This window comes from Panicum virgatum, chromosome 1K (assembly GCF_016808335.1).
Source record: "Panicum virgatum strain AP13 chromosome 1K, P.virgatum_v5, whole genome shotgun sequence".
Classification (NCBI taxonomy): Eukaryota; Viridiplantae; Streptophyta; class Magnoliopsida; order Poales; family Poaceae; genus Panicum; species Panicum virgatum.
Window position 1 is genome coordinate 3637400 of NC_053136.1, and position 22567 is coordinate 3659966.

At 41.9% G+C, this 22567-nt stretch overlaps 3 protein-coding genes across 3 annotated transcripts; all 3 read right to left on the reverse strand.

Moving 5' to 3' along the window:
- Positions 1-867: 867 nt before the first annotated feature.
- On the reverse strand, positions 868-1911 carry LOC120647973. The gene has a single exon (XM_039924769.1). It carries the CDS (start codon positions 1909-1911, stop codon positions 868-870), a length of 1044 nt encoding a protein of 347 aa, XP_039780703.1.
- Positions 1912-3605: 1694 nt separating this feature from the next.
- LOC120647026 (L-arabinokinase-like) lies at positions 3606-12408 on the reverse strand. Its single transcript, XM_039923653.1, has 28 exons — positions 12006-12408; positions 11739-11915; positions 11533-11616; positions 11353-11429; positions 11002-11068; positions 10636-10693; positions 10484-10551; positions 10336-10398; positions 9841-9894; positions 9653-9755; positions 9439-9548; positions 9205-9324; positions 8844-8900; positions 8309-8472; positions 8043-8202; positions 7731-7814; positions 7051-7173; positions 6731-6861; positions 6573-6654; positions 6209-6296; positions 5994-6037; positions 5810-5905; positions 5649-5725; positions 5332-5547; positions 5085-5250; positions 4666-4737; positions 4305-4508; positions 3606-4079 (listed from the first exon to the last, which is right to left on the reverse strand). Exons 1-28 carry the CDS (start codon positions 12117-12119, stop codon positions 3969-3971), a joined length of 2970 nt encoding a protein of 989 aa, XP_039779587.1. The 5' UTR covers positions 12120-12408; the 3' UTR covers positions 3606-3968.
- Positions 12409-13076: 668 nt separating this feature from the next.
- Positions 13077-17712, reverse strand: LOC120647099. Its single transcript, XM_039923761.1, has 3 exons — positions 17358-17712; positions 14231-14471; positions 13077-13650 (listed from the first exon to the last, which is right to left on the reverse strand). Exons 1-3 carry the CDS (start codon positions 17454-17456, stop codon positions 13334-13336), a joined length of 657 nt encoding a protein of 218 aa, XP_039779695.1. The 5' UTR covers positions 17457-17712; the 3' UTR covers positions 13077-13333.
- Between the last annotated feature and the right edge of the window lie 4855 nt (positions 17713-22567).

Consider the following 22567-nt stretch of genomic DNA (forward strand, 5'->3'; position numbering starts at 1 on the left):
GTTGCTTGTAATTATATCTATCATTTTTTTAACAAATGAGATTCAAATAGAGCAGTAATAGATACATTACATTTTTAGAAACATTTTGGTACTAGTTTCATATTTTTCTAATTTAAAATGAATTAATTTTTACTTTTTTAGATCTAACTAGAAATTTTATTTTTTTGAAAATTTACAAAACTACCCTAAGGGACAAATTAAATTTATCCGGTTTCGACAGCTGGATGGTTTTTCTTATCTGGTTTTATAGTTGATGAAAATTGAAAATCGGACTTTTACTGTAGTTTGAAAGTGTAAAACAGACTTTTCTCTAAAAACTAATGTACAAAATAGCCTGCTATTAGCTTTTTAAGAGACCTACCGCTACGCTATACAACATTTGTCTGTTATGTCCGTTAAACGGGTTTTACAGGATTTAGCGGTAATAAATGTCTGTTATGTCCACTAAAGATTTATTCAAAAGAAACAAAGAATCAATATAACTAGAGTGGATCATAGACAAAGCAGTAGGGGCACAGTTGGACAGTCAAGATATGTGTTGAGTCTATTTTTAGAGTGTTAGACCAATGATTCTTCTAAATTTATATGTAATTATTGATTATTTTATTATTCCGCTAAATGATTTAGCTTCCGCTATAGCTCTTTTAGCTTTTTGGAAAGACTTTCGCTAAATATTTTATCCAGCTATTTCTTACATTGTAAAAACAATAGGTCCCCAGCTACCACAAAGGGGATAGCAAACAGTACTTTCTATTGCCATAAACAATAGTAACTTACATCAAGGGTCCTTACTCTCGGACAGACAAGAAGTATGCATGCATTGCATTGAATACAGCAAAATCAAACAGCAGGTGATCGAGGTTGTTCCTACATCCAGAAGGCTACAGGGGAAAATGGCGAAGAATGCTTGGACACTACATGGGACTTGGTGGTGCAGCCGATGGTTCGCAGCTCCCCCTTTCGACCGTACTTGAGGCCAAACGTGGTGATGTGGAGCACGCAGCCATCACGGTCACCGAAGGCGTCCTCGTACTCGAGTCCCTCGCGCACCACGCACTCCACGACGCAAAACCTGGCGCCGCCCATGTACGTCAGCGTAGGCCAGAAAGCCACCTTGTCATGGCTCCACAGCTTGTCCCCGACCACCTCCCACTCCGGCGGCGCGGCGCTCGCGCTGCTGCGGGAGGCAACTCGGCAGGAGCAGACGCCGCCATCCTTGTGAAGCCCAACCCACGTGCCCAGCTGGCTGTCGAAGTAGCCTTGGCCTGTGAACGGCAACGCCCAATTCCCATGGCGCCTCCACTCGCGGCGCCCGGTGTCGAAGGGGAAGGTCCGGCGGCTCAGCGCCCCGCGGGCGGCGGACAGGAAGATGGTGCGCTCGTCCGGGTGCACGGCGTAGGAGACGATCACTTCCTCCGGCCTGAGCGGCGGCGGGAAAGGCACGCTCCGCCATGGCCAGTCCGAAGCCGGGCTCGAGAGGCGCAGGAGCTCGGCGCTGGGCGTGGCCATCACCTCGAAGGAGAGCCGCCTGGTGCAGAAGAAGTAGGCCAAGGCGTAGAGCGCGCCGCCGACGACCACGAAGATGTTGACGCCGCCGAGCAGCGGGCCGGGGAGGCAGGGGCCGGTGGCCAGCCCCGCCGTCTCCGTGTCGTAGACGAGGGTCCCGGGGTGCCGGTTGCCCGCGGCGAGGATGTTGCTGCCCAGGGCGGCGAAGCTCATGGCATCGCGGCGCTCGGGTGCCACGAGACGGACGACGGGGGGCACCCCGAGGTGAGGGTCGTTGTCAGCATCGATCTTGCGGATGGTGAAGCCCTTGGCCCAATCATCCAGCACCAGGTAGAGATGCTTCTGCCTCGTCTGCAACCTCTTGCCCGTCCCCTGGCCCTGCTCCTGCCACCGCTTCGACGTCATCTATCCCCACTCCGTCCGATTGGATTTTTCGTTGCGTTGCAATCGAGATTTCTGACACAAGGCCAATAGGTTGTTCTTCAGTTGGCGATCGATGGGATTGAGATGTAATCTGCCAATAGGTTGAGCAACCTAGTACTAGGCATCGATCGGCATGCCTGCGGCAGGCAGGGCTTTGCTTTTACTACCTAGCTGCAGTCGAATTCGGAAACCGTCCATGCGGCGGCATACCTCCGATCCGCCGCCCGAATCCGAGCCAATCAGCAGCAACCTCGGGTTTAGTTTGAGTCAGCTCAGTGGAGCTGTGGAGGCCCAGACAGACTTGAGCCTTGCTGCACAAACCATGCAGCGCCATGGCTTGTGATCCAGCGGACATCAGAGCAGATGCAATCGTGCAAGCAAACAGGCATCGCAACATCAACAACAGCACAGTCCTAGCTAGATGACAAGTCGGCAAGCCGGGAAAGATCAGAAGATGCAGGGAGACGCATCGGACTCAGGCATCATCATAAAAAGAGTATGCTTGCCAAAAGCTTCTGCCAACAGTGATTCTTTGCAACAGCCTCTAACTGCTACGTAATCAAGTGATCAACTATTGGGCCAAAAAAGATGGTGATTCTTTGTAGACTGTAAGATGGTGATCCTAATGGATTTAAAAGTTTGATTGGAGCTTAATTAGATGCTTTTTTACATGTACTCAATACTCACAAGTAATAACTTGTATCCTCTGAAAAAAAACCATGTGTATAAGATGATCCTTATAACGTGGGGCCAAGATTATTATTGGCTTGGGGGCACCTGAAATTAGGTAGAATCTTGTATATTTCCTCTTTTCCTATTACACCAAGGCAATTAAGCTTTGCAAGGACCAAACTGGATGATATCTCAACCTATTTGTCTTCTGTTGAGAAAATTATCATATTTTTACAGGTGCAATGTCTTGACAATGCAGGGTAGGTAGTGAATCAGCAAGAAGCTAGAGTTTACAAAACAGAGAATAACACAATGGCACATAACCGAGTTCAGAAAGATTTTGGATTAGAAACTCTACTTCTTGCTCATTTACATGTACAATCTTTAATCACAACACTAGTTCTTGTGGGACTAGAGACCTTATGAGCTTTAATAGGTTGTGCCTTGTTGTAGGATGCTTATTTTGATCAACAAAGTGTCGAAGTTTCCCTAAATAAAATGTGTAAGAGGTTATTGTAATTTAAGCAGTGAACCTACTCTGAATCCCGCACCCTCCGGCAGTTCGTGCCATGCCCCAGGCCCGCGCCCGCCGTAACCGGACCCCGCCGGCGCCGAGCGCCCGACGTCGCTCAACGGCACCGGCAGCGCCCTCCTCTCCGCCCCTCCCTGGCGTGCGCCACCGCTCCTTTCCTCCACCTCTGCTGCGCGGATCCACCGGTGAGGGAGGCGACGGCCAGCGCATGCACGACAGCCCACCCCAGTGGGCGGTGGGCGGTGGCCAGCGCGTGCGCCGCTCGGCGCCTTCCGCTCGGGCATCAGGGCAAGAGCGATGGCCGAGGAGGCGAACGGTGGGGCTGGTAGGCGAGGATAGGATCCGTTTTTATTTTTTTGTCAACCTATATGTTGCGATAGACTCTGTTAATTTAGTTATAACCAGAATCGAACTAAAGTAACCAAAACCGAATGTCCTCATTTTCCGCTTCTAAAAAAATAATCGATTCCTATTTTTTAAGAACCGAGCTTGTATAGAAATTGAACTGATCGGTTCAATTGGAACCGAATACCCAGACTAGATGGCTCCACAAGTCCCGCACCTGCCTTTTCCTTTGAATCACATTCGATCACACATTCACACGCGACGACGGATCCAACGGCTAGCGCCGGCAAAGCTATTACTGGTACACAGTACATAAATTGGCAGCGCTGCGCTACATCCTCACCTCTGTTCGGTTATTAACGTGCTGTTCGTTGCGCGATCCGTGAGAACGCGTGGTCTCCGTGGGGGTCCTTGACGAGTGACGAATGCTTTGCACAACCTATACTAACTCTACAGCCGGCCAGATCGTTGGCTCGCTTGGATGACATGGTCAATCAGACCGGCGCCGAACCTTGAGGTACCCAAACTTGCCGGCGCCCGGAGACGAGCCCTCGAAGACGATCGGTAGGTACCCTGTAGCCGCCTTGTATCTCCTCTGAATCTGAAAGGGACCAGCAGGTTCGTAAACGTTAGCACATCAGAGATAAACCCGACAGCCATGGTGAAAATTGCAACTCTGTAGGCAGGGAGAAGGTGGCGTGCACGTTTGGGATAAGAAAGCGCCATGCATGAATTGTAGTTTGTAACTCTGACTGAGTCTGTGATCAACATGCGAGTAGTTAAAGTATATTATTCAAGTCAATTAGCATAGGATCGAGAAACGCACCTCTAATATCTCCTCGCTGCTTCTCAAGCAGTTTTTCCCGATCACACAAACCGAGCCACCGGAACCTCCACCAGTGATCTTTGCGCCGAACAGGCTAGGGCCTCCAGTTCGTGTGGTCTTCCTGTGCTGGATTTCTTGCACAAGATTGACTAGCCTGTCTGTGCCGTCAGAACCAAGCCCGCAAGCATTGTAGCTGTAGTGGCACTGCCATCAAAGAGAAAAACCAAATTGTCAGCAGCATGCCACAATTAATAAATTTCATATTTACTTGACCAATGACTTTTCTTTATACTTTGTTCAGAAAGTTCAGTTATGGTATACAGGTGTGGCTGTAAATGAAAAAAAAATGATAGAAGTGTACCTGATACATAAGTTCTCCAAGTGCTGAAAGTTGCCCATTTGTTTTAGCCGCTGTCAACAATGATTTGAAGGCCTACACGCCAGAAGCATAAAACATGTCAGACATAGAATTAGAAGGGAAAGATCTTATCAGGCAGGCCCTATTTAAGAAAAAATGAGCTTAGTCAAATCAAGTTCCCATTGCATATCATGACCATCAGGGTTTATTTATCTAAGCTAGTCCTGCAAACTTCAGATAAGATGGAAGTGGCTATTATAATGGATGACAGACTTTCTAACTGCTGCTAATTTCTGAACTCCAAAACAAAAAAGTTACCTAAGATTTATTTATTTTTAAACAGGAAGATTTAAAATTTTAGAGCACTGAAGACACACGATGGCCACAAAGAAATAGGCAAATGGTGTTTGAAGATGTCAAACCTCAACTCGGAAGTTCTCATATATGGGATGTCTTGTAGGAGCCTTCACACAGTAAGACCGTTTTGGGTCCACTTGTGTTACCGCATCATTATGGTCTCCATACTTCTCTAAAAATGCATCACCAGTTATCACCTCTGGAATATCTTTTGCGTAAACAGCTTCATATCTGAAAGCAGAATTATAACCATAAGAAACTGTAGAACACGAAACATGCTAGTATTCTGTTGATTTTAATAAGGCAAGAGACCTATGAGGTGGCAAGTTGCATAAATACTCCATTGATGCTTCAGATTTCAGAAGATCTACACCATGTTCTTCATATTCTTCAGGATTTGTGTCGCCTGATAGCGTAGGTACACATGAGGGCAACGATTCTGAAAGTAGGTCAGATGCAGTGCACTTGATCATCTTGCGACCCATGTAAGTGCCTACTCTTACAGACCCATAATCAGTCCCGCCAACACTGCAAAACTCAAGGGCAGTAAAATTAGCTCCAGTCAATCCAATAAGTAATATGGTGAATAAATTATTCCAAATGCAAAGCTCAATCAGGAATTTATCCACCTATGCCGTATCCCAGAGTCAAGCCCCCAAAATCGTATATGAGTTGGAATGTTAACCAGTTCCTTCACTTCTGCAGGCTGCAGCAAGATTTTGACCAGTTAAATATAGAGGCAGCATAGAGCTGAACTGTAGGAATGGTTGGATCTACAACACTTACTAACCTGGCAAACCATCGCAAGGAGTTTGTTAGCTTCTCCACAAGCAGATGTCATTTGGTCCATTACCCCGCAAGGAGCTCCAACAACACGATTCTCAACCTGCATAATTGTCCACCAACGAACAGCGCACGCTCACTTGAGCATAGATGAAGTGACGAATGTAACAAAGTTTGACAGAGTACTGTACCTTTTGACAGAGTAAAGCAATGTCTCTTGGAGCAATGTTTAAACCTACAGGCAAGAATAACACGTGACTTAATGCCATTTTGCATGTCTCAATGTAAGTTAAAACATGAAGAGCTCGAAAATATCAAAAGAAATTTACAAAATTAGCTACTATTGCTATTTTCCTTAAGATTTAATGTAACAAATATTGCTGTAGACCTCTCCCAATATACTAACCATAGGCAGCAGCGATAGCAGACATAGAAGCTACCTCCACTGATGCAGAAGAGGAGACACCTTTGCCTTCAGGGACAGATGACGAAACCTAAGGATTCAAAACAAAAGCATCACTGATGACTGACACAAATGTTACAGTTACAAGTGTGTAACAAACAGGTAAGAGCCAAACTGGATAGCATGGCATAGAAGAATAAAATGTGAATGCCTAATCAATCAACAAACATTGTCCTTTACAGACTAACTACTACAAGCATATCAGATATATCCCAATATGAGAAAGGTAACACCATAGATGCAATTTTGTATGTTATGAATTGTGACTGCATTCCGATAACAGGAAATAGAAAGGGTTAATACTGACCAGAATGCTCATGCTGTCTGTGAAGCGCACCCCTAGCTCAGTCATCAACACAAAAATAGTTCCAGCAACATAGGCAGCCCATCTGCGATGGAAAAGTTTTGCTAAACATCAATGCACATGAAAAGTTGTTGATTATAGAGCAAAATAAAATATCTTACTTTTGGGATGGGTCTAGAGAGAAATATTCTTTGGCCTTATCATATGATATTGGTTTGTCACCGTCCATAAAATCAGACAGGTCCATGTCAAACGTTGGTGCACGGTTACTTAATTCAGAACCAAATGATACCTGCACAAACAAATTTAGGAAGAACACCCGATGGCACAGGCGTATTAGATATTCTAGTAAACATGTGGGTCTTAGCTCCAGCACTGAACAGTGAATTATGAAAGAAACAAAAAATTAAAATACTTTTAAGAATGCAAGATTTTGTTCAGAAAAGGTAAGGAAACATAAAAATTAAGAATTATAACATACAATTTGTAACACTGGTACTGCTCCTCCATTTGCTAGTTGTCTAGCCTGTGTATGCTTCCATTGCTTCTGCTTGCTAGGGTCGCTTCTCTGAACAGCAACATGGCATGCCTCTCGGATGGGCATCTATATATCAATCACCCATGCCAAAAAAAGAATCGACACATCACTTCAGAAGGCTACTATATCAATTCCTTACAAATATAAACTTTACTAGGAAAGATAGCTGCAGCTAGCAAAAATCCATGCTCCTACAGTCCTAGCTACTAGGTAACTATGATTTATAAGATAATCAATCAGAAATGACATTTGTTCTTCTTGAGAAAATGTAGATCTAAATTAATCCTCCAAACAATAGTGAAAGATCTGGAATTGTCTCAGGTAAAGAAAACTGAGTAATAAATTATTCATCCAACTATATCTATAAATAAATAACTGACAATACAACGTTGCATGCTAAAATATCCAACATGTGAGAATGAAGAGCAAAGTAATAGCATGAAGAGGGAACCGAGAATGTTAGGGGGATGCAGAAGGAAAATTCGATAAATATTGAAACACAATCATCTGTACTATACCTGTAACTAAAACAAAAGGGAAAGACATATAAAACATGTCTTGCATAAGTACATTTATTACTAATCTATGAAACAAATAGCACTTGCTTTGGCAGTCTAACTAACCTGCAATACAAGACTTCCAGAATAATCTGCAATGCCACCCATGACATCTAATCGCCCAGGTGCTCTTGCAACATATATTTCCTCCTGTAACAGAAGAAAATCAGTTAATTTCATATTGCATAGGAATCTTGTTCTTAATTCAATATCACAAGGAATGTTGCTGAACAATATTTCTCTCAAACAAATGAAGGGTGCTCCATCAAACTTGGCTGTAACTTTATGCATGCTTCCATTTTAGTATAGAGAAGAACAGGAACTTGGCACATGATAACAGAATTCACAACTCCATACTTTTTAGACAGAACTGAGTACCTCCCAGTCAAAAAGAACAGAAGCAGCGGTCCTCTCTCGAGTTTGCTTCTCAGGGCTTCTTGGGTCATTTCCAGCAAGTCCTGATAAACTCTTCAGAAAGGACATGGTATCAGTTAAGCCTTGCATATCACCGTGGAGTATCTCAAAGTCTTCGAACGGTCTGAAAAGGATGTTGAACATATTTGTATCAGAATGCAACAAAGTGCACTCTTGCAGAAACTGCAGGTGGTATAAAGTATAAAGGGGAACAAAAGGCAAAAACTTACGACTCTGCACTTCCATTCATATCATGGGATGTGGGTGCTTGACGAACACCGGTTTCTTTCTCAGAGAGAGAATACCAGTCAGGAATTCCTACATCTCTCCCAGGAGCCCTTTGTAGTTGATATCCAAGCACAATGGCATCACGCAAACGTCTTGCTCCGCTCAACTATATTTTTTATAGCAAATTGTTGGAACAAAAAAAAAGTCGTTTGGATTAAATGTTCTGAAGTAACAAACACAAATACAACAACAACAACAACAACAACAACAACATAGCCTTTTTTCCCAAGCAAGTTGGGGTAGGCTAACAAACACAAATACATCATATGAAAAAAATTCACAAAATAATCACATGGAAAACTTTGCCTAGAGCAAAAACAAGGACTATTAGCAAACAAAAAATTTACTTAACAACAGAAAATACAATTCTAGCTCTGTACTAATGACAGCAGAATTCTTCATCTGAACAGTTGGAGGTCCAATATAAAGGGTAAATTATGGCTCAACAATTTAAATATAACTTGTACATTAACTCACCTTTCCAGAAATATACTTCTTCCCAACAGCAGTATCTTGGAGGATATGTGCAGCCACCTGAATGATCACCATTAGCTTGCCTACTAAGTATTGTAAATGCAATCTAAACAACTAGTGAATCACATACACATTGTATCTGTTTGGTCTAAGGAAAACAGGTGGTGGATATTAAGCTGCTGCTTCCTGACCTATTGGAAGAACTAGTTTTCCTGCAATTTAAATGCTTCTAAATATGTGGCCCTTAAAGAAAATAAACAAATTCAAGTTACCCTGTAAAAATAGAAGCAAAACATGATTGCTAGATCGAGTTGTCATAATATTTAAAATATAAATATTGTATCTAACAATAGGTAGATATTACCTCGCCACCATTTATGGGACCATCATAGCAGGGTTGAAGTGTGATGGCACGTAGAAGATAAGGTTTCCAATGCCCAGTAAGTAAATCCCTCCGTATCATCTCGATGCCACATTGATAATGCTGTTTTGTGATAGAACAGAAGAGAACACAGAACATAACCTCAGACAGGGTACTTGAGCGACAGTGAAACTTCAAATTAGTCTTAACGTAAGGTAGAACCTAAGATGTTTCAACCTCAAGCATATTCCGCAAAAATGGTTCTTCATTGAAATAATCTCTTCGAACAAATACAAATGGCAGCTTGTAAGCCAAAGCCTCACTCACAGTGCCATATCCAATTTTCCCTACATTGGAACAGGCAGAATTTTTGTTTGTGTCAAGCAAGGTGTAATAAAAAAACAAGATAATAAATAACCTTAAACACCAAAGGATATAAAAATTTCATTACCAAGCATGCAGTCAGATGCCGCCATCAAATCAGGTGTGTAGGCATCCTTTGAAAGCTTAATGAAATTTGGAGGAAGCTCTTGAGTATCAGATGCACCACATACCTTTCAGAATGTATAAAATGCCAATCAGCTGGGTTGGTCAGGCGTTAATGGGCGAGGGAAAATGTTGCCATCAGAAAAAACATACCAAACAGAGCCATCCGTCAGGCAACCACTCTCTCTTCAGTTCCCACCCTGCAGGCTGGATAAGAATATAGCAAATCACGATTTTATTAATTAATATTTAAATAATTATATATAAATAGAAAACAAAATTAATGAAATTTTAAAATAACTTTGATATAATGACAAAATAAGCACTATTTCTTTCCTGGAAAATTTACCCTTCTGTTGAAAAATAGAAGGGAACTCCCAGCGCCTGAATTTAGTACTGATTGTAAGTTCAACTATCATAGCATATAAACTGATGCATCAACACCACTAGCAAAATCAGATCACAGAGCATTACTCGAAACTGATATACCATCATAACATTGTATTTGTGACTACTAGCAGATTCAGACCAACCTAAACAAATCAAGAAACAGGCAAATCAACTGAAGAGATATGTGCTACTGGCAGCCATCAGTTAGATATTAAATGAAGGCATCTACATATAAGAAAAAACAATGTCCTCACTCACCTGTCCTCCAAAGTTGAAAATGACAACCTTAATATCATCTGCAATTCCTAGTTCCTTTCTCACCTGATACATGAAAATTATGGAACTAACTTAGAAATCAAGAAGTGGGTTAAATTTGTAGTATCACTCTCCAGCAGGATATACAAACCTCGGATCTAGATTTGTGCAACCTTCTGACCACAAGAGGAACATCAATGACATCGCGGAAAGCGGGCACTGCAGAAAACATAATTGATAACTTTTTCATGAAACTGCACATCTAGACCATTAGGAAATCATTATTCAGACTTAATGACGTACTAGGGCAGTATCCGGGGAGTCGGAGCAAGAATTCACAATGGGAGTAATCTTCTGCTATCTACAATTGTTGTCAACAAGCACACATGGCTAATTAACAGACAACATAATTATCAGATTGTGTATAAATGAAGAGAACAGATGCTGAACTAGAACTATGTACAATTTATTTCAAGAAATTTTACTGTGTATGGCTGTTGGGATTTAGCAGGAATATTCAGTACTAGCCAGCAATCAACGATTGATTATGACATATCAAAGCTTGGATCTACAATTTAACAATTTTTGTGCTGCTTTACCCCCGCCAACCCATCTTTCTGTAAGTAGGTGTCACAAGCTTGCCTAGCAAAAGTTAAAGATCTGAGATACCTGCCACACAATTGAGCGATGGTGATTTCCAGCTGCTACGACATACTCTGCATAAATGAAGTCCCAGCTGCAGACCAATAAGATATGTCAGGGAATTCAACTTGCATGTGGGAGTATGTTCAGTAATCAGGAGTTTTTTTTCAAGTACAGAGCTAATCAAGTTCAGGCAGAGTAACGCATGGCAAATACAGTCTGTAATAGTTGACTGCAGTAAGTAAACCCGAATCCCCATATTCCTACACCTCATCAAGTTGGGAAAAAAAAAGAGGCATAACTGAATCTAATGTTTCTCTGTAGAACGTCATGCTTTTCCGTGACACCTGGAACGGAGGAATCAAAGTAACCACCAACCTGAAGTTGGTGATGCACACAGATCGAATGCCGGCATCTGCAGCCGCCCTGCACGCCACGGGGACGACATCTGAAACCTGCAGCATTTGGTCAAGTGGGTTGAGTTCAGTCCTGTACAATATTCAGAAAAGTTCAGAGACAAGCAGTAACAGCTAACTGTCAGTGATCATGGTACCACACCACTAGGTCGGCCTTGATCGAGTTGAGCCACTCCACTTCGGCCTTGAGGATCGACTCCCGGGGCACCACGGCCGTCTGGTGATACTGCATTCCGCACGCAAACGCGATTACGCGAAGCAGGACTCTGAGGTCGAAGCGAGGGGCAGGAAGCGTCGCGGTGGGGTGGAAATGGATTGTGCCCGTTGTTAAAGCCCCCGGAACCATACCTTCTCGAGCGAGGCGAGGCGGTCGACGGTGAGCGCGTCGGCCTGGACGGCGCCGCAGTCGAGCAGGACCTTGCGGATGTGGAGGCAGGGGGAGCTGATCTCGGTGGTGAAGACGAACTCCGGCGCGGCGGTGACCACGTGCACGTCGTGCCCCGCGGCGACCAGGTGCCGCACGACCTGCAGAGGGCGAACCGCGGACGGAATCACGCACAGCGGACAGCCACGGGGAGGGTGGAGTGGAGGGGGGGACGGGGCGCCGAACCGGACCTCGAGGGCGCGGGTGGCGTGGCCGAAGCCGTGGCCGGTGATGTAGTAGGCGAACACGAGGTGCTGCGGCGGCGCGGTCACCTCGCCGACGCCGTCGCCGTCCCGAACCCTCATCCTCCGCTCGCTGATCGAGCGATCACACAAAGACTCTCTCTCTCTCTCTGCGGCTTGTTTCACCTGAGGGGACTCTCTCTCTCTCTCTCTCGGTGGTCTCGTCTTCTTCTGTTTTAAGTCGCCGTCGCGTAGGGGGTTTGGTCACATCCGATCCCGGCGCCGGCTTCAATGCGCCGCCGTGCGTTGCGCCCATTCGCTTATCCACCTGCCCAACGGCTGATGCGGGACTCTCATCAAGTCATCATCGTTGATTTGCTTGGTCTCGTGGTCCCGAGAGTTCGGGAGTCTCAAGCAACAATGATGTGCGGTGTATGCTGTGCTGCCGGATGTGATGGGATCATGGGACTGCGCGGGAGTGGGGCGCTATCTTGCCCAGAATATTTGTATGGATATCCATATCCTCCGATCTTATCTTCCGGGCATGATGGCAGAAGCAACCTCTAGTTATCCTGTTTGCATAAATCACTAACGCCATGCTTGTACACGTCCTAAAACACAAGGACTTATGAATGAATGCATTCTAAGTTGGGACGTATTAAAAAAAACAATAATTTTGACGATGTGAAGTGAGCATCCGTACATCCATAATGAACTATACTTTCATAGGCTATTCCATTGATTTTTGGTGGACGTTAATATTATTTTTCATAAACTTGGTCAAATTTGAAACAGTGACATACGAAGAACTCAGAAATCCTTATATCTTGGGACGGATTAGTAGAAAATAAAACCAAGTATTCCCCCTCTTGACAAAAAAATATATGCATATTGCTATAATAATAGGACTCAATTACCTTCAATCAATAATATTATTTTTCCCCATTTTCCCTACCCCCATTCTGAAACCTGGAATGGTTTTTTCTAGCTTTACGGGTGCATTTTTTCTTTAACCCGATTTTAGAAGCTTTATAATGCCATAAGAAGCTTCAGCTCAAAAAAATGTCATTAGAAGTTATAGACCAGAAGATGCCAACTCCAACGTGTTATATCAATTAATTGGATGTCAACCTAACAAGGTTCACCTGTGACAAGCAGTCTACTGACTGCACCAGGAAGATCAGCGTACACCAGGAGGTATCATGCTACGCATACTTAATATGTTGTTTTGTTACCATCATCATCATATGATCTAAAGTAGCCATCCACTTCCTCGACAGCTGGTGAAGGCCCATTGGAGGATTCCATAAAACACAGTATACAGGGCCTCCGGGCTGTCACCTTGACCACATAACATGGGCTGATGGATTTGGTAATGATGGCGGGGTCATACAATGTTGCCACTGGTGAACGTTCTCACCATCAAAACTCCCGGCAGTTGCCTCAGGCGCTTCCTCAAAATCCATAGAAGTCACTTCACTCTCATCGGCCTCCATAGGCACCTCAATAGTCTGTTCGCTCTCTGGCTCAGACGCAACCCAGTCAGATCTTATAGGCATTTGTGGTGGTTTCCAAGGAACTAGAGCCAAGCTGTTGCTACGCCCCGGAGATTCATCCTCCAGCTCAAGATAGTTCGCTTGATTGAAAGCATGGTCTGAAAAGTAAAAAAGGGAGAAGAAACTGGTGAGTTGTTATAATTCAGAACACATTAAAGAAATTTAAAAAGCAAACCAATGAATAAGCTCCACGTGGAGACAACAGAACCAAAGAGAATAAAAGGACAAAGATAGTCATTTGCAAGTACGCCGCATTAAAAATCACAGAACAGCAATGGATGCAGAACAATTATAACACTAAAAAAAGATCATATAAAGCACACCATGCAGTACCCACCCAAATTGGAATGTAGACAGGTGCGGCCTTCCTAAAACAAATACTCATCCCATGTCCCTAGGCAAATGGCTGACATGCTTGCAAATATTCAACTACTAAGCACAACTAAGTAGAGACTCTTTGCAGCCCTGCATAACTTGCTTAAAGTATTATGCAACAGATTTGGACATGTCATGTATATAAAAATTCACAGATCATCTAAATATGTTAGTTCATATATTGCATTTACATAATGTTAATACAAGGTCCGAAATTACATTTGACACTAGTAGCAAAGATTCAACGGAAGAATAAATTTAAATATAAGTGACAGCCGAGATGGTTGGTCACAATCTACTTACTTTTTAAACCACGAATCAAGTCTGAACTGACTATGAATGATGAGCTTGAAATGCCAGTGTTTTCTACTGGTTTGTATAAAACAAGTGCCATGTCCTCACTAGGCACATAATGTGACATTGAACCTTCCATCATGACTTCCACACTGGGCATGTTAACACCACAATTGATTTTGTCTCCCAGCTCCTGAAATGAGATGGAAGGAGCTGGTGGTTCTTCCATAATTGGTGGGAGCCCAGGGTCCTACCAAAAATAAGCAACACTTTATTCCGTGACACATTACAGTTACAGTAAATATTCTAAGTAAATATTTCCAACGCATGCAAAACATTAATGATGACAGAATACTTAATTATATGCACAGCAAGATATGCAGAGCACCGATGCAGGATAAAACTCGCTTATCTATATACATGTAGAAGAAAATCGCAACACATATATTTTTCCTTCTTCACTTGAAAGTCATCAAAGAGAAGGCAAGGGGCTACTTTGCTAGATAATAGGATTTGTCTCAGCAAATGCATAGTAACTAAAGCTTATGGAATTAGTGTATAGAGATGATGCCATAAGAACACCCTGGATATAATCCTCAGACAAACCATGCTACACTTCTACACAAAACAAGAACTTCAATGAAAACAAAAAACGTGCAATTACCTGTATGTAAACAAAACAGACATTCTCATGAAATAGGACGACCTACAAAAAGGCTACCGTATTTGCAGAAAAGACAGTTTCATTACCTAAGCATTCAGTAGGAAGCTCCTGACAGTGACAGGACAGATACTGGTGAGTAAACTCATGTTTAGTTAATCAGGAATTAGAGAATGGTACAGAAACAGGATGTCAGAACTGATCAAACCTCTACTGAATATTTTGGGCCAATTGCATGAAGATGCTTTAAACAAATAGCCACTTATATAGCTCTGGGACATGCATAGAGAATCATTAAATGCAGGAGCAAACAGTGGCACAATCCTGGGACCGTGCGATTGATCAAATTACTTCCCGGAATTTGTGAGTATCTACCACAGCTGGAAAATATATTAAGGGAACCGCTCCAGCTTTAAAACGAACTAGAACGTAACGCGCGCTTTGCGTGCCCCATCAACGATTTTCTATTGGCAGTAAAAAAACAATTTTCTATTAGCAATATCTATTTCAACATAAGTACGGTGAAATTGATAAATTTATGAAACTATCTTATGTACACGTTCTAAGCTGGGGAAGTGAAGGAACCAGATGGAAAAAAGAGAGAGAGAAAAACAAATAAGAAATATTGTTATGGTTTTCGACTGCTGCGGCAAGACGGACAGGATGCTGAAGCAGGGGATAGATAAGGAAGAGGGAGGACTTATCTTGGCGCTTACAGTAGGAGTAGGACGAAGACAGGTAGTACGAACGCTCCCAGCCACGATAGGATGATATAGCCTCACAAAATTGCTCCAAGAGACGGTCTTAACATCTGCGGAGAGAGCGAGGGCTGGGGTGGATGCGCTACGGAGCAGAGCATCATAGCGCAGCAGAGCACATGCGCAAACAGGTGAGGTGCCATGCCGGCAAGGCACAGTTTTGACCGGACTAGACACTCCGGTATGAGCAAATATTATAAGGTGAGGACTGAGATAGACGGGCTGTAAAAATTATAACTTCAGATTTGTGATGTGTTTGAGAAAAGAGAAGATAGGAGAGAAAAGAAGCGGTCTGTTGTTTTTTTACAGCCATCTGATGCAAAAGTTCCTAGAATTCTTATGAGAATAAAGTGGGCTAGATTTTAATGATTTGGTCCACATCTATAACTACAGTATTATATGAGTAGACTTTTACTTAGTGCTTTTTTCTGAAAGGATTTACCTAGTGGTATATGATGTGGTGAAAATATATAGCCTGGTGTTCTAAGATGCTACAAGGAGAACAAAAAAAACTCGACCTGCGAGGGAAGACCGTCCCCACGACACTGTATTAGAAGAAGACCTTCTCATACAGGTCAAGAAAACTCTCGAACCCCTACCTCACTCATACATAGTGGTCCGTCTCCTGTGAGAAAGGCCGGACTCCTACTATGCTTTGGATATGGGATAGGCGAGAGAATCTTTTTGGTGCAAGCTGGGAGTCGAACTCCCGCGCTGTTGGTTCCCAACTACGGGCTTTCACCAGCCGGGCTTTAGCCCGCTATGCTGCAAGGAGGATTGAGGATGACACTCAATTTCCTAGCGTGGGAATCATGACCTTACCCACCAGCCTCTCCGCTCTTTTTATACTTAAATACATGGCTCATTGGCAATCTTATCGCTATATGTGGGGCTATATTCAGCTTAGGCCCACCATTTGGCGAACCTACTCCTTCCATTCTAAAAAAATAAGTCATTCTAGAAATTTCGTGACAAATTAACAAGAAGGTAAAATAACCATATTTATCTAATTTATTACCTATATTTGGTGCTAATCGATTCTTAGATGCACATGTACTTTTAAATATGATAAGACGACTTATTTTTTAAGACAAAATTTGAATCCTAGAGGGATTTTTTTTAGGATGGAGGGAGTAGTTAGTAGAAGGCCGGCACATGCAGAAAACAGTAGGTGTGCTGCGCTAGCTCTCCCTATTCCCTACGGGCCCAGCCCATCGTTCCTGGTCTATGAACCACAACAATTGACACCAGTTCACCTGTTCTTTAGAGCTCTACTACTCCGTAGGTAGGTTGTACGACCATTTTGACCAGACGAGTGACGAATCCTGCAGGTCCCATCTGAGCAGCGTGTGACACGAGCTGAGAGGCCCCACGCTACAAGTCCAAGTCTTTTCCAAAGAAAGGAAAGCCCCTCGCCTCTGCAACAGGGAGAGCCGTCCGAGGGGCACGTGGCCCGTGAAGTCCTCTCCAGCGCTGGAGAGGAACCACTCTTTAATTTACCCGATGTATCTATTAACATGACCCCCCCCCCCCCCCCGGGGGTAATAATCAACAAATCAAGGTAGGCGTCCATCAATTATCACTAATTGGAGAGGTGAACTCGCAGGCACGGTAGCAGCACACAATTAGGGCAGAAGTTACGCCTCTAAAAATAGACAGTAATCATCACCAACTAAAAGGGGTAAAAAAATGCACAAAAACAAGCTCAACAACTAACCAATCTGCGGCTCTTGGCGGCGGGTCCGGAAAGGGAGAAGTCGGAGAGGCCGTCGACCACCTGCTCCAGTTCCTTCCTCTTCACAGCGAACCCCACCATCGTCTCGTCCACCAGAACACGAGGCCCCGCGAAATCCCGCCGCGGAACCCGCAGATTCCTTGAGGAACCCGCCGGAATCGAGGGTTGGAGGACTCCGGAGTGCGGCGGCGGCTGCCCCGCCGCGCTCGCAAGTGCTGCCCGTGGGGGTTTTCGCTTCGCGCGCCGCGGGATCCTTGGTGGGTGGGTTTTCGCGCTTCCGGTTTCGCACGCTCCGCTCGTGTGCGGCGGCTTGCCTGGTTTGGTAAGGTTTGCAGGTTGGCTTGCGGCTGGAGATGGATGCTTCCAGAAAAAACGCGGGGGGGGGGGGGGGGGGGGGGGGCTCGAGCATGCTCGCTTACAGGTGGGGTCGGATTTGCCCCCACTGTTTTCGTGGAAGCGCTTATATTTCCCAGCAGTCTTGTTTGTTTTCCGAGATTTTTTCAAATTTCTGTCACATCAAAAGAAATTATACTATTTTAGAGTATCAAATAAATTTTTTTATAGCTAAATGTTAATTCGCGAGACAAATTTAATGAGCATAATTAATCTATGATTTGGTACAGTGATGCTACAGTAATCATTCAGTAATTCTAGATTCATATACCTCATTAGATTCGCCTCGCAGTTTAGCCCCAGGATTCTACTGTTAGTTTTATAATTACTAAAATTCTACTATTAGGATTCTACTTGTAAATATTAAAATTCTCTTTGATGTGATACAGACTAAAGTTTAGCCCCTAGAACCAAACAACTCAGAAATCCTTCTAAAAACAGTTTTTTTTACAATAGAAGACTACAAAAATACTATTATGGTTTTTGACCTTGCTAGAAACTATTATTATAGCATCTACAGCAGTTCCAAAATAACAGTGCCAACAATCTGTTTTTTTTGGGGGGGGGGAGGAGGTCATTTACACTTCTAACTTAACACTCCCAACAATCATATTTGCTCTCATTTTTTCCAACATCATATACGGCTCCTGTTTTACCAAGTCAACACATCTTCGCTAATAGTTTTGCCACCTTTTACTCCCGAAGTAGCAAAAATAAAGGGTGAAAATGCATTTACTTGGTAAAACAAGAGTAACTATTCAAAGTTGAAAAAAAATAGGGCCAAACATGTAGTTGGAGGTCAAAGTGAGGCCAAGCATACAATTGCCTAAAAGAAAACCTTTTCCTTTCACCAATAGTTTCAAAAGTTTTTGCACCATGGTGGATCACATCACCCCTGAACTATAAAATTGGCTTTTTAACCCCCCACCTTTGCAAAACCAAACATTTAACCCCTTGGGTGGTTTTGCAGCCTGGTTTTGTCTTTTTATTTTTTATTTATTTTTGCTGAATCTTTAAAAAATTATATTAAATAACAAAAAATTATAAAATCAAAAATCCAAATTTTTTTGACTCCACATGAGTAAATCTACACAGTGAACATAAAATATGATATGTTATAGCACAAATTTTTTGCTGTAGCTTTAGGTCTATACTTTTTTAATTAATTAGAATAATTCATAGATGCAATTCCTATGATCCAATTGTGGTAAAAATTTTATGGTGGGTAAATTATTGTATTATTGAACTATAGTAAAAATTTCATACTCATTGAATCATGTATAACTTAGTTATAGATTTATTTAGGTTTATGCTTGTTAAATCTATGCTTTATCTAACTAAGTTATACATGATCCAATGAGTATGAAATTTTTACTACAACTCAAGCACACTATAATTAGTCCACCATAAAAATTTCGCCACAATTCAACCATATAAACTACGTCTATTAATTATTCCAATTACTTATAGAAAAACATAGATCTAAAGATATATCAAAAAATTTGTACTAAAACATAATATATTATATATTTATTATGTAGATTTACTCATGTGGAGTCTAACAAAAATTAGATTTTCTATTTTATAATTTTTTTGTGATTTAATATGATTTTTTTAAAATTAGTGCAAATAAATAAATAAGAAAAGGATGAAACTGTGCCACTGTAGCAAACTGGGCTGCAAAACTACCCTGGAGGGTTAAATGTCCGATTTTGCTAAGTTGAGAGGGTTAGAAACACGGTTTTGTAGTTCAGAGGGTGTTGTGATCCACTATTGATACGTTTGGGGGTTATATATATTTTTTTTATTAGAAACACATTTTAGAAAATGTTTGATATTCAAGATCAATTTTTAAAATAATGGAAATTTATGGACCAGCGTACCCAGACCTTTCCTATATCTAGCTATGTTGGCTGCTGCTGAGAGCTGAACGGACCAAAATATTAGGCATGCATTTTGAGATACGTCAGAGGGCGGTTTTGCTCTTTACGTCCAAAATTCTATTTTAGGTAACGTGTATTGGGAATTGTTGCAGGTGCTCTTAGGATAAACATACCCCCAACACAATTCGATTTGGAACGGAGGAGTGAAAGGACTTTAGATGTCTCCTAGAGGTGGATAAATAGGCGTTTTAACAAATTTTGCAATTTAAAATACTTAAGCATACTATCAACACACAGACCGGTCAGACAGACCGGTCAGACCGATCTAACACTTAGACTGCTGACCAATACAGATAACCGGTCAGACCGGTTGTGGTGACCGGTCTGACCGGTCACATATAGAACCTGCACAAATATCAGAGTTTTTTCCCTCCTCGAGCTCTAGCACAAATACAACTTGATGTAATATTTCTGCATGTGATTATAAATGTATTGCAAGTCCCTGCACACATAGAAATAACACACCAAAGTAGATCGATGCGGAATTATAAAACAAATGCTAGAACTCAAAATAGTGAGGCAAACCACAAAGAAGACACAAGGATTTGTTTCCCGAAGTTCAGATTCACCACCGTGAATCATATGTCTCCGTTGAGGAACTCGTTGGGTGAGTCTCTTTCAATTCGATCCCTTGAGTTGAGTATCTTTCAACCACTTCCTTGATTCTACTATTTTGATCCTTTCCACTAAGAGGGCAAGATCACGCCCGCACAGACTTGCCGCTGCTCACCACAACATTGGGAGCTAGCCGGCGACGCCTAGCCGTCTAGGAGGCAATCCTTTAAGAGTAACAAATGCAATTTGAAAGCTTTGACGGATCTCAAAGGTGCTCAAGCTATGGTTGCTCACTTGCTGCTCAAAATGCAGCTTTCACAATGCTCTACAATCTCATACTCGCTCAATCTCTCAACCCAATTCCAAGATGGAATCTAAATGGCTCAACTCACAAAGAGTGTTGGGAAGAGCTAGCTGGTCAAGAAAATTCTTAAGGAAGCTCAAGAAAGATTAGGGAACTAGCAGCCCTAGAAGGAGAAGGCTGAGGGGTATAAATACCCCACTCTCTAAAACTAGCCGTTGTAATTGTCAGCAGAGACCGGTCAGACCGGTTAGACCGATCTATTCAAACGACTAGCCGTTATACCCAGATCGGTCAGACCGGTCCCCCAGAGAAGCCCAAACTCAAGTTAATGTACTCTACTTGGTCCACCAAGTCTATACTTGATCATCCAAGTAGCACAAAATTAGTTCTGAGGGATTTTATCTCAGGATTCTCTCTTGGGGTGACCTATGAGCACTTTTAACCATGTCAATCAATCAATGTTGCACCCCTCTTGATATTACGGGCGTACCTACACTCAAAATTAAATATGAACCACATTTCAACCACTTGAGCCTTGAATTGCTTCAGTTTTGCCATACTTTTGATTTTCTTCAACTTCGGGATTTCAACATTACACAACATTCTTTTGAGCAAATTCATACTTAAACTAGTGACTTAGAGCTCCAAATCATTTAGCAAAACTATCCTTGAATACTCAAGTCACTCTAATAAAATATTTGATGCATTGCATTGCTTCTCTCAAATAAGGTTTGGATATGATACTTCGAATACCCCACGGACACTAGCACTTCATCTTAGCACTTGCACACATGGTAAGCCATCGCTTCACCAAAGTTTGCTTAGTCCCTTGCACTAGTCATCTCGGTTGGCTTCTTCATCACTTTATCCTTGCCATGTTAAGCTAAACTTTGCACATCAACAATGAATTCCATATTTCATTCGCATATCTTCATTTTTTTGTCTTACTTTGTAATCATGAGCTTTTGATCCTTTAGACAAGATATGCTTTATTTTGACAAGCCATATTTAGAAACCTCCAAGTAATACATGAGCACTTGTTTCTATCTTTTCTTCATGATGTGCTTATCTTGCTTTGTAACCATGATTTAATAATAATATTCCAAGCATTGCAAGCTTCTCAATGTAAAATCAATATGTAGCACATAAGTGTATGTCTTCTCTTTTTGTTTAACTCCATGAAACCTTGCAATAATACTTTTAATAATTTTATATCTCAAATATTCTTCAAATATGTCAAACCATGAATAGAAATCATATATCAACATTGCATGAATACTTGTTTCTCATTTCTTATCACAACATGCTTGACTTTCAATAGTGAGCTCTCTTTTATTTGATTCCTTGATACACGAGTCAATACACACGTTGATATACAAATAAATCCCTGCTCATGATATTTCAATTAAAATATTAGTCCTTTAATCATGTTGTCATTCAATTCACCAAAACTCATTAGGGGTCTAGATGCACTTTCAAGGAGTACTACATAGGAAGACGTAGGTTGAGGGGATGGTGAGGTGTCATAAGGTCACTGGCTCATGCGAGATTGTTTTTCAAATTTTGAACTAAGATATGTTCAATTTCAATTGTATCGGAACCGTCCTCTTTGTTGGAATTTTTCTTTCAGTTTGAGATCCCATATAATTATATTCCTGTTTATTTTTTTTTGCAAAAAAAAACTAAACATGAATATAGATGTATTAACTTTTAGATGTATTCCTGTTTAGTTCAAAATGTTGAAGTACTTTTTTGTAATATTCCTGTTTAGTTTTTTATTGTAAGTTTCAACACTATAGATGTATTAACTTTTAGATGTATTAGCTCAACATTTTTGGTATACCAATTGAACACTACTACACAAAAATGTTGGAGTAATTTATTCAAAATGTTGAACTTGAATTTAAAAAATGTTGGATCAAGTATTTTAAATGTTGAAATAATAAATACTATCTCAATAACTACTCATCTTTTCGATTGGTGAAAAGAAGAATTAA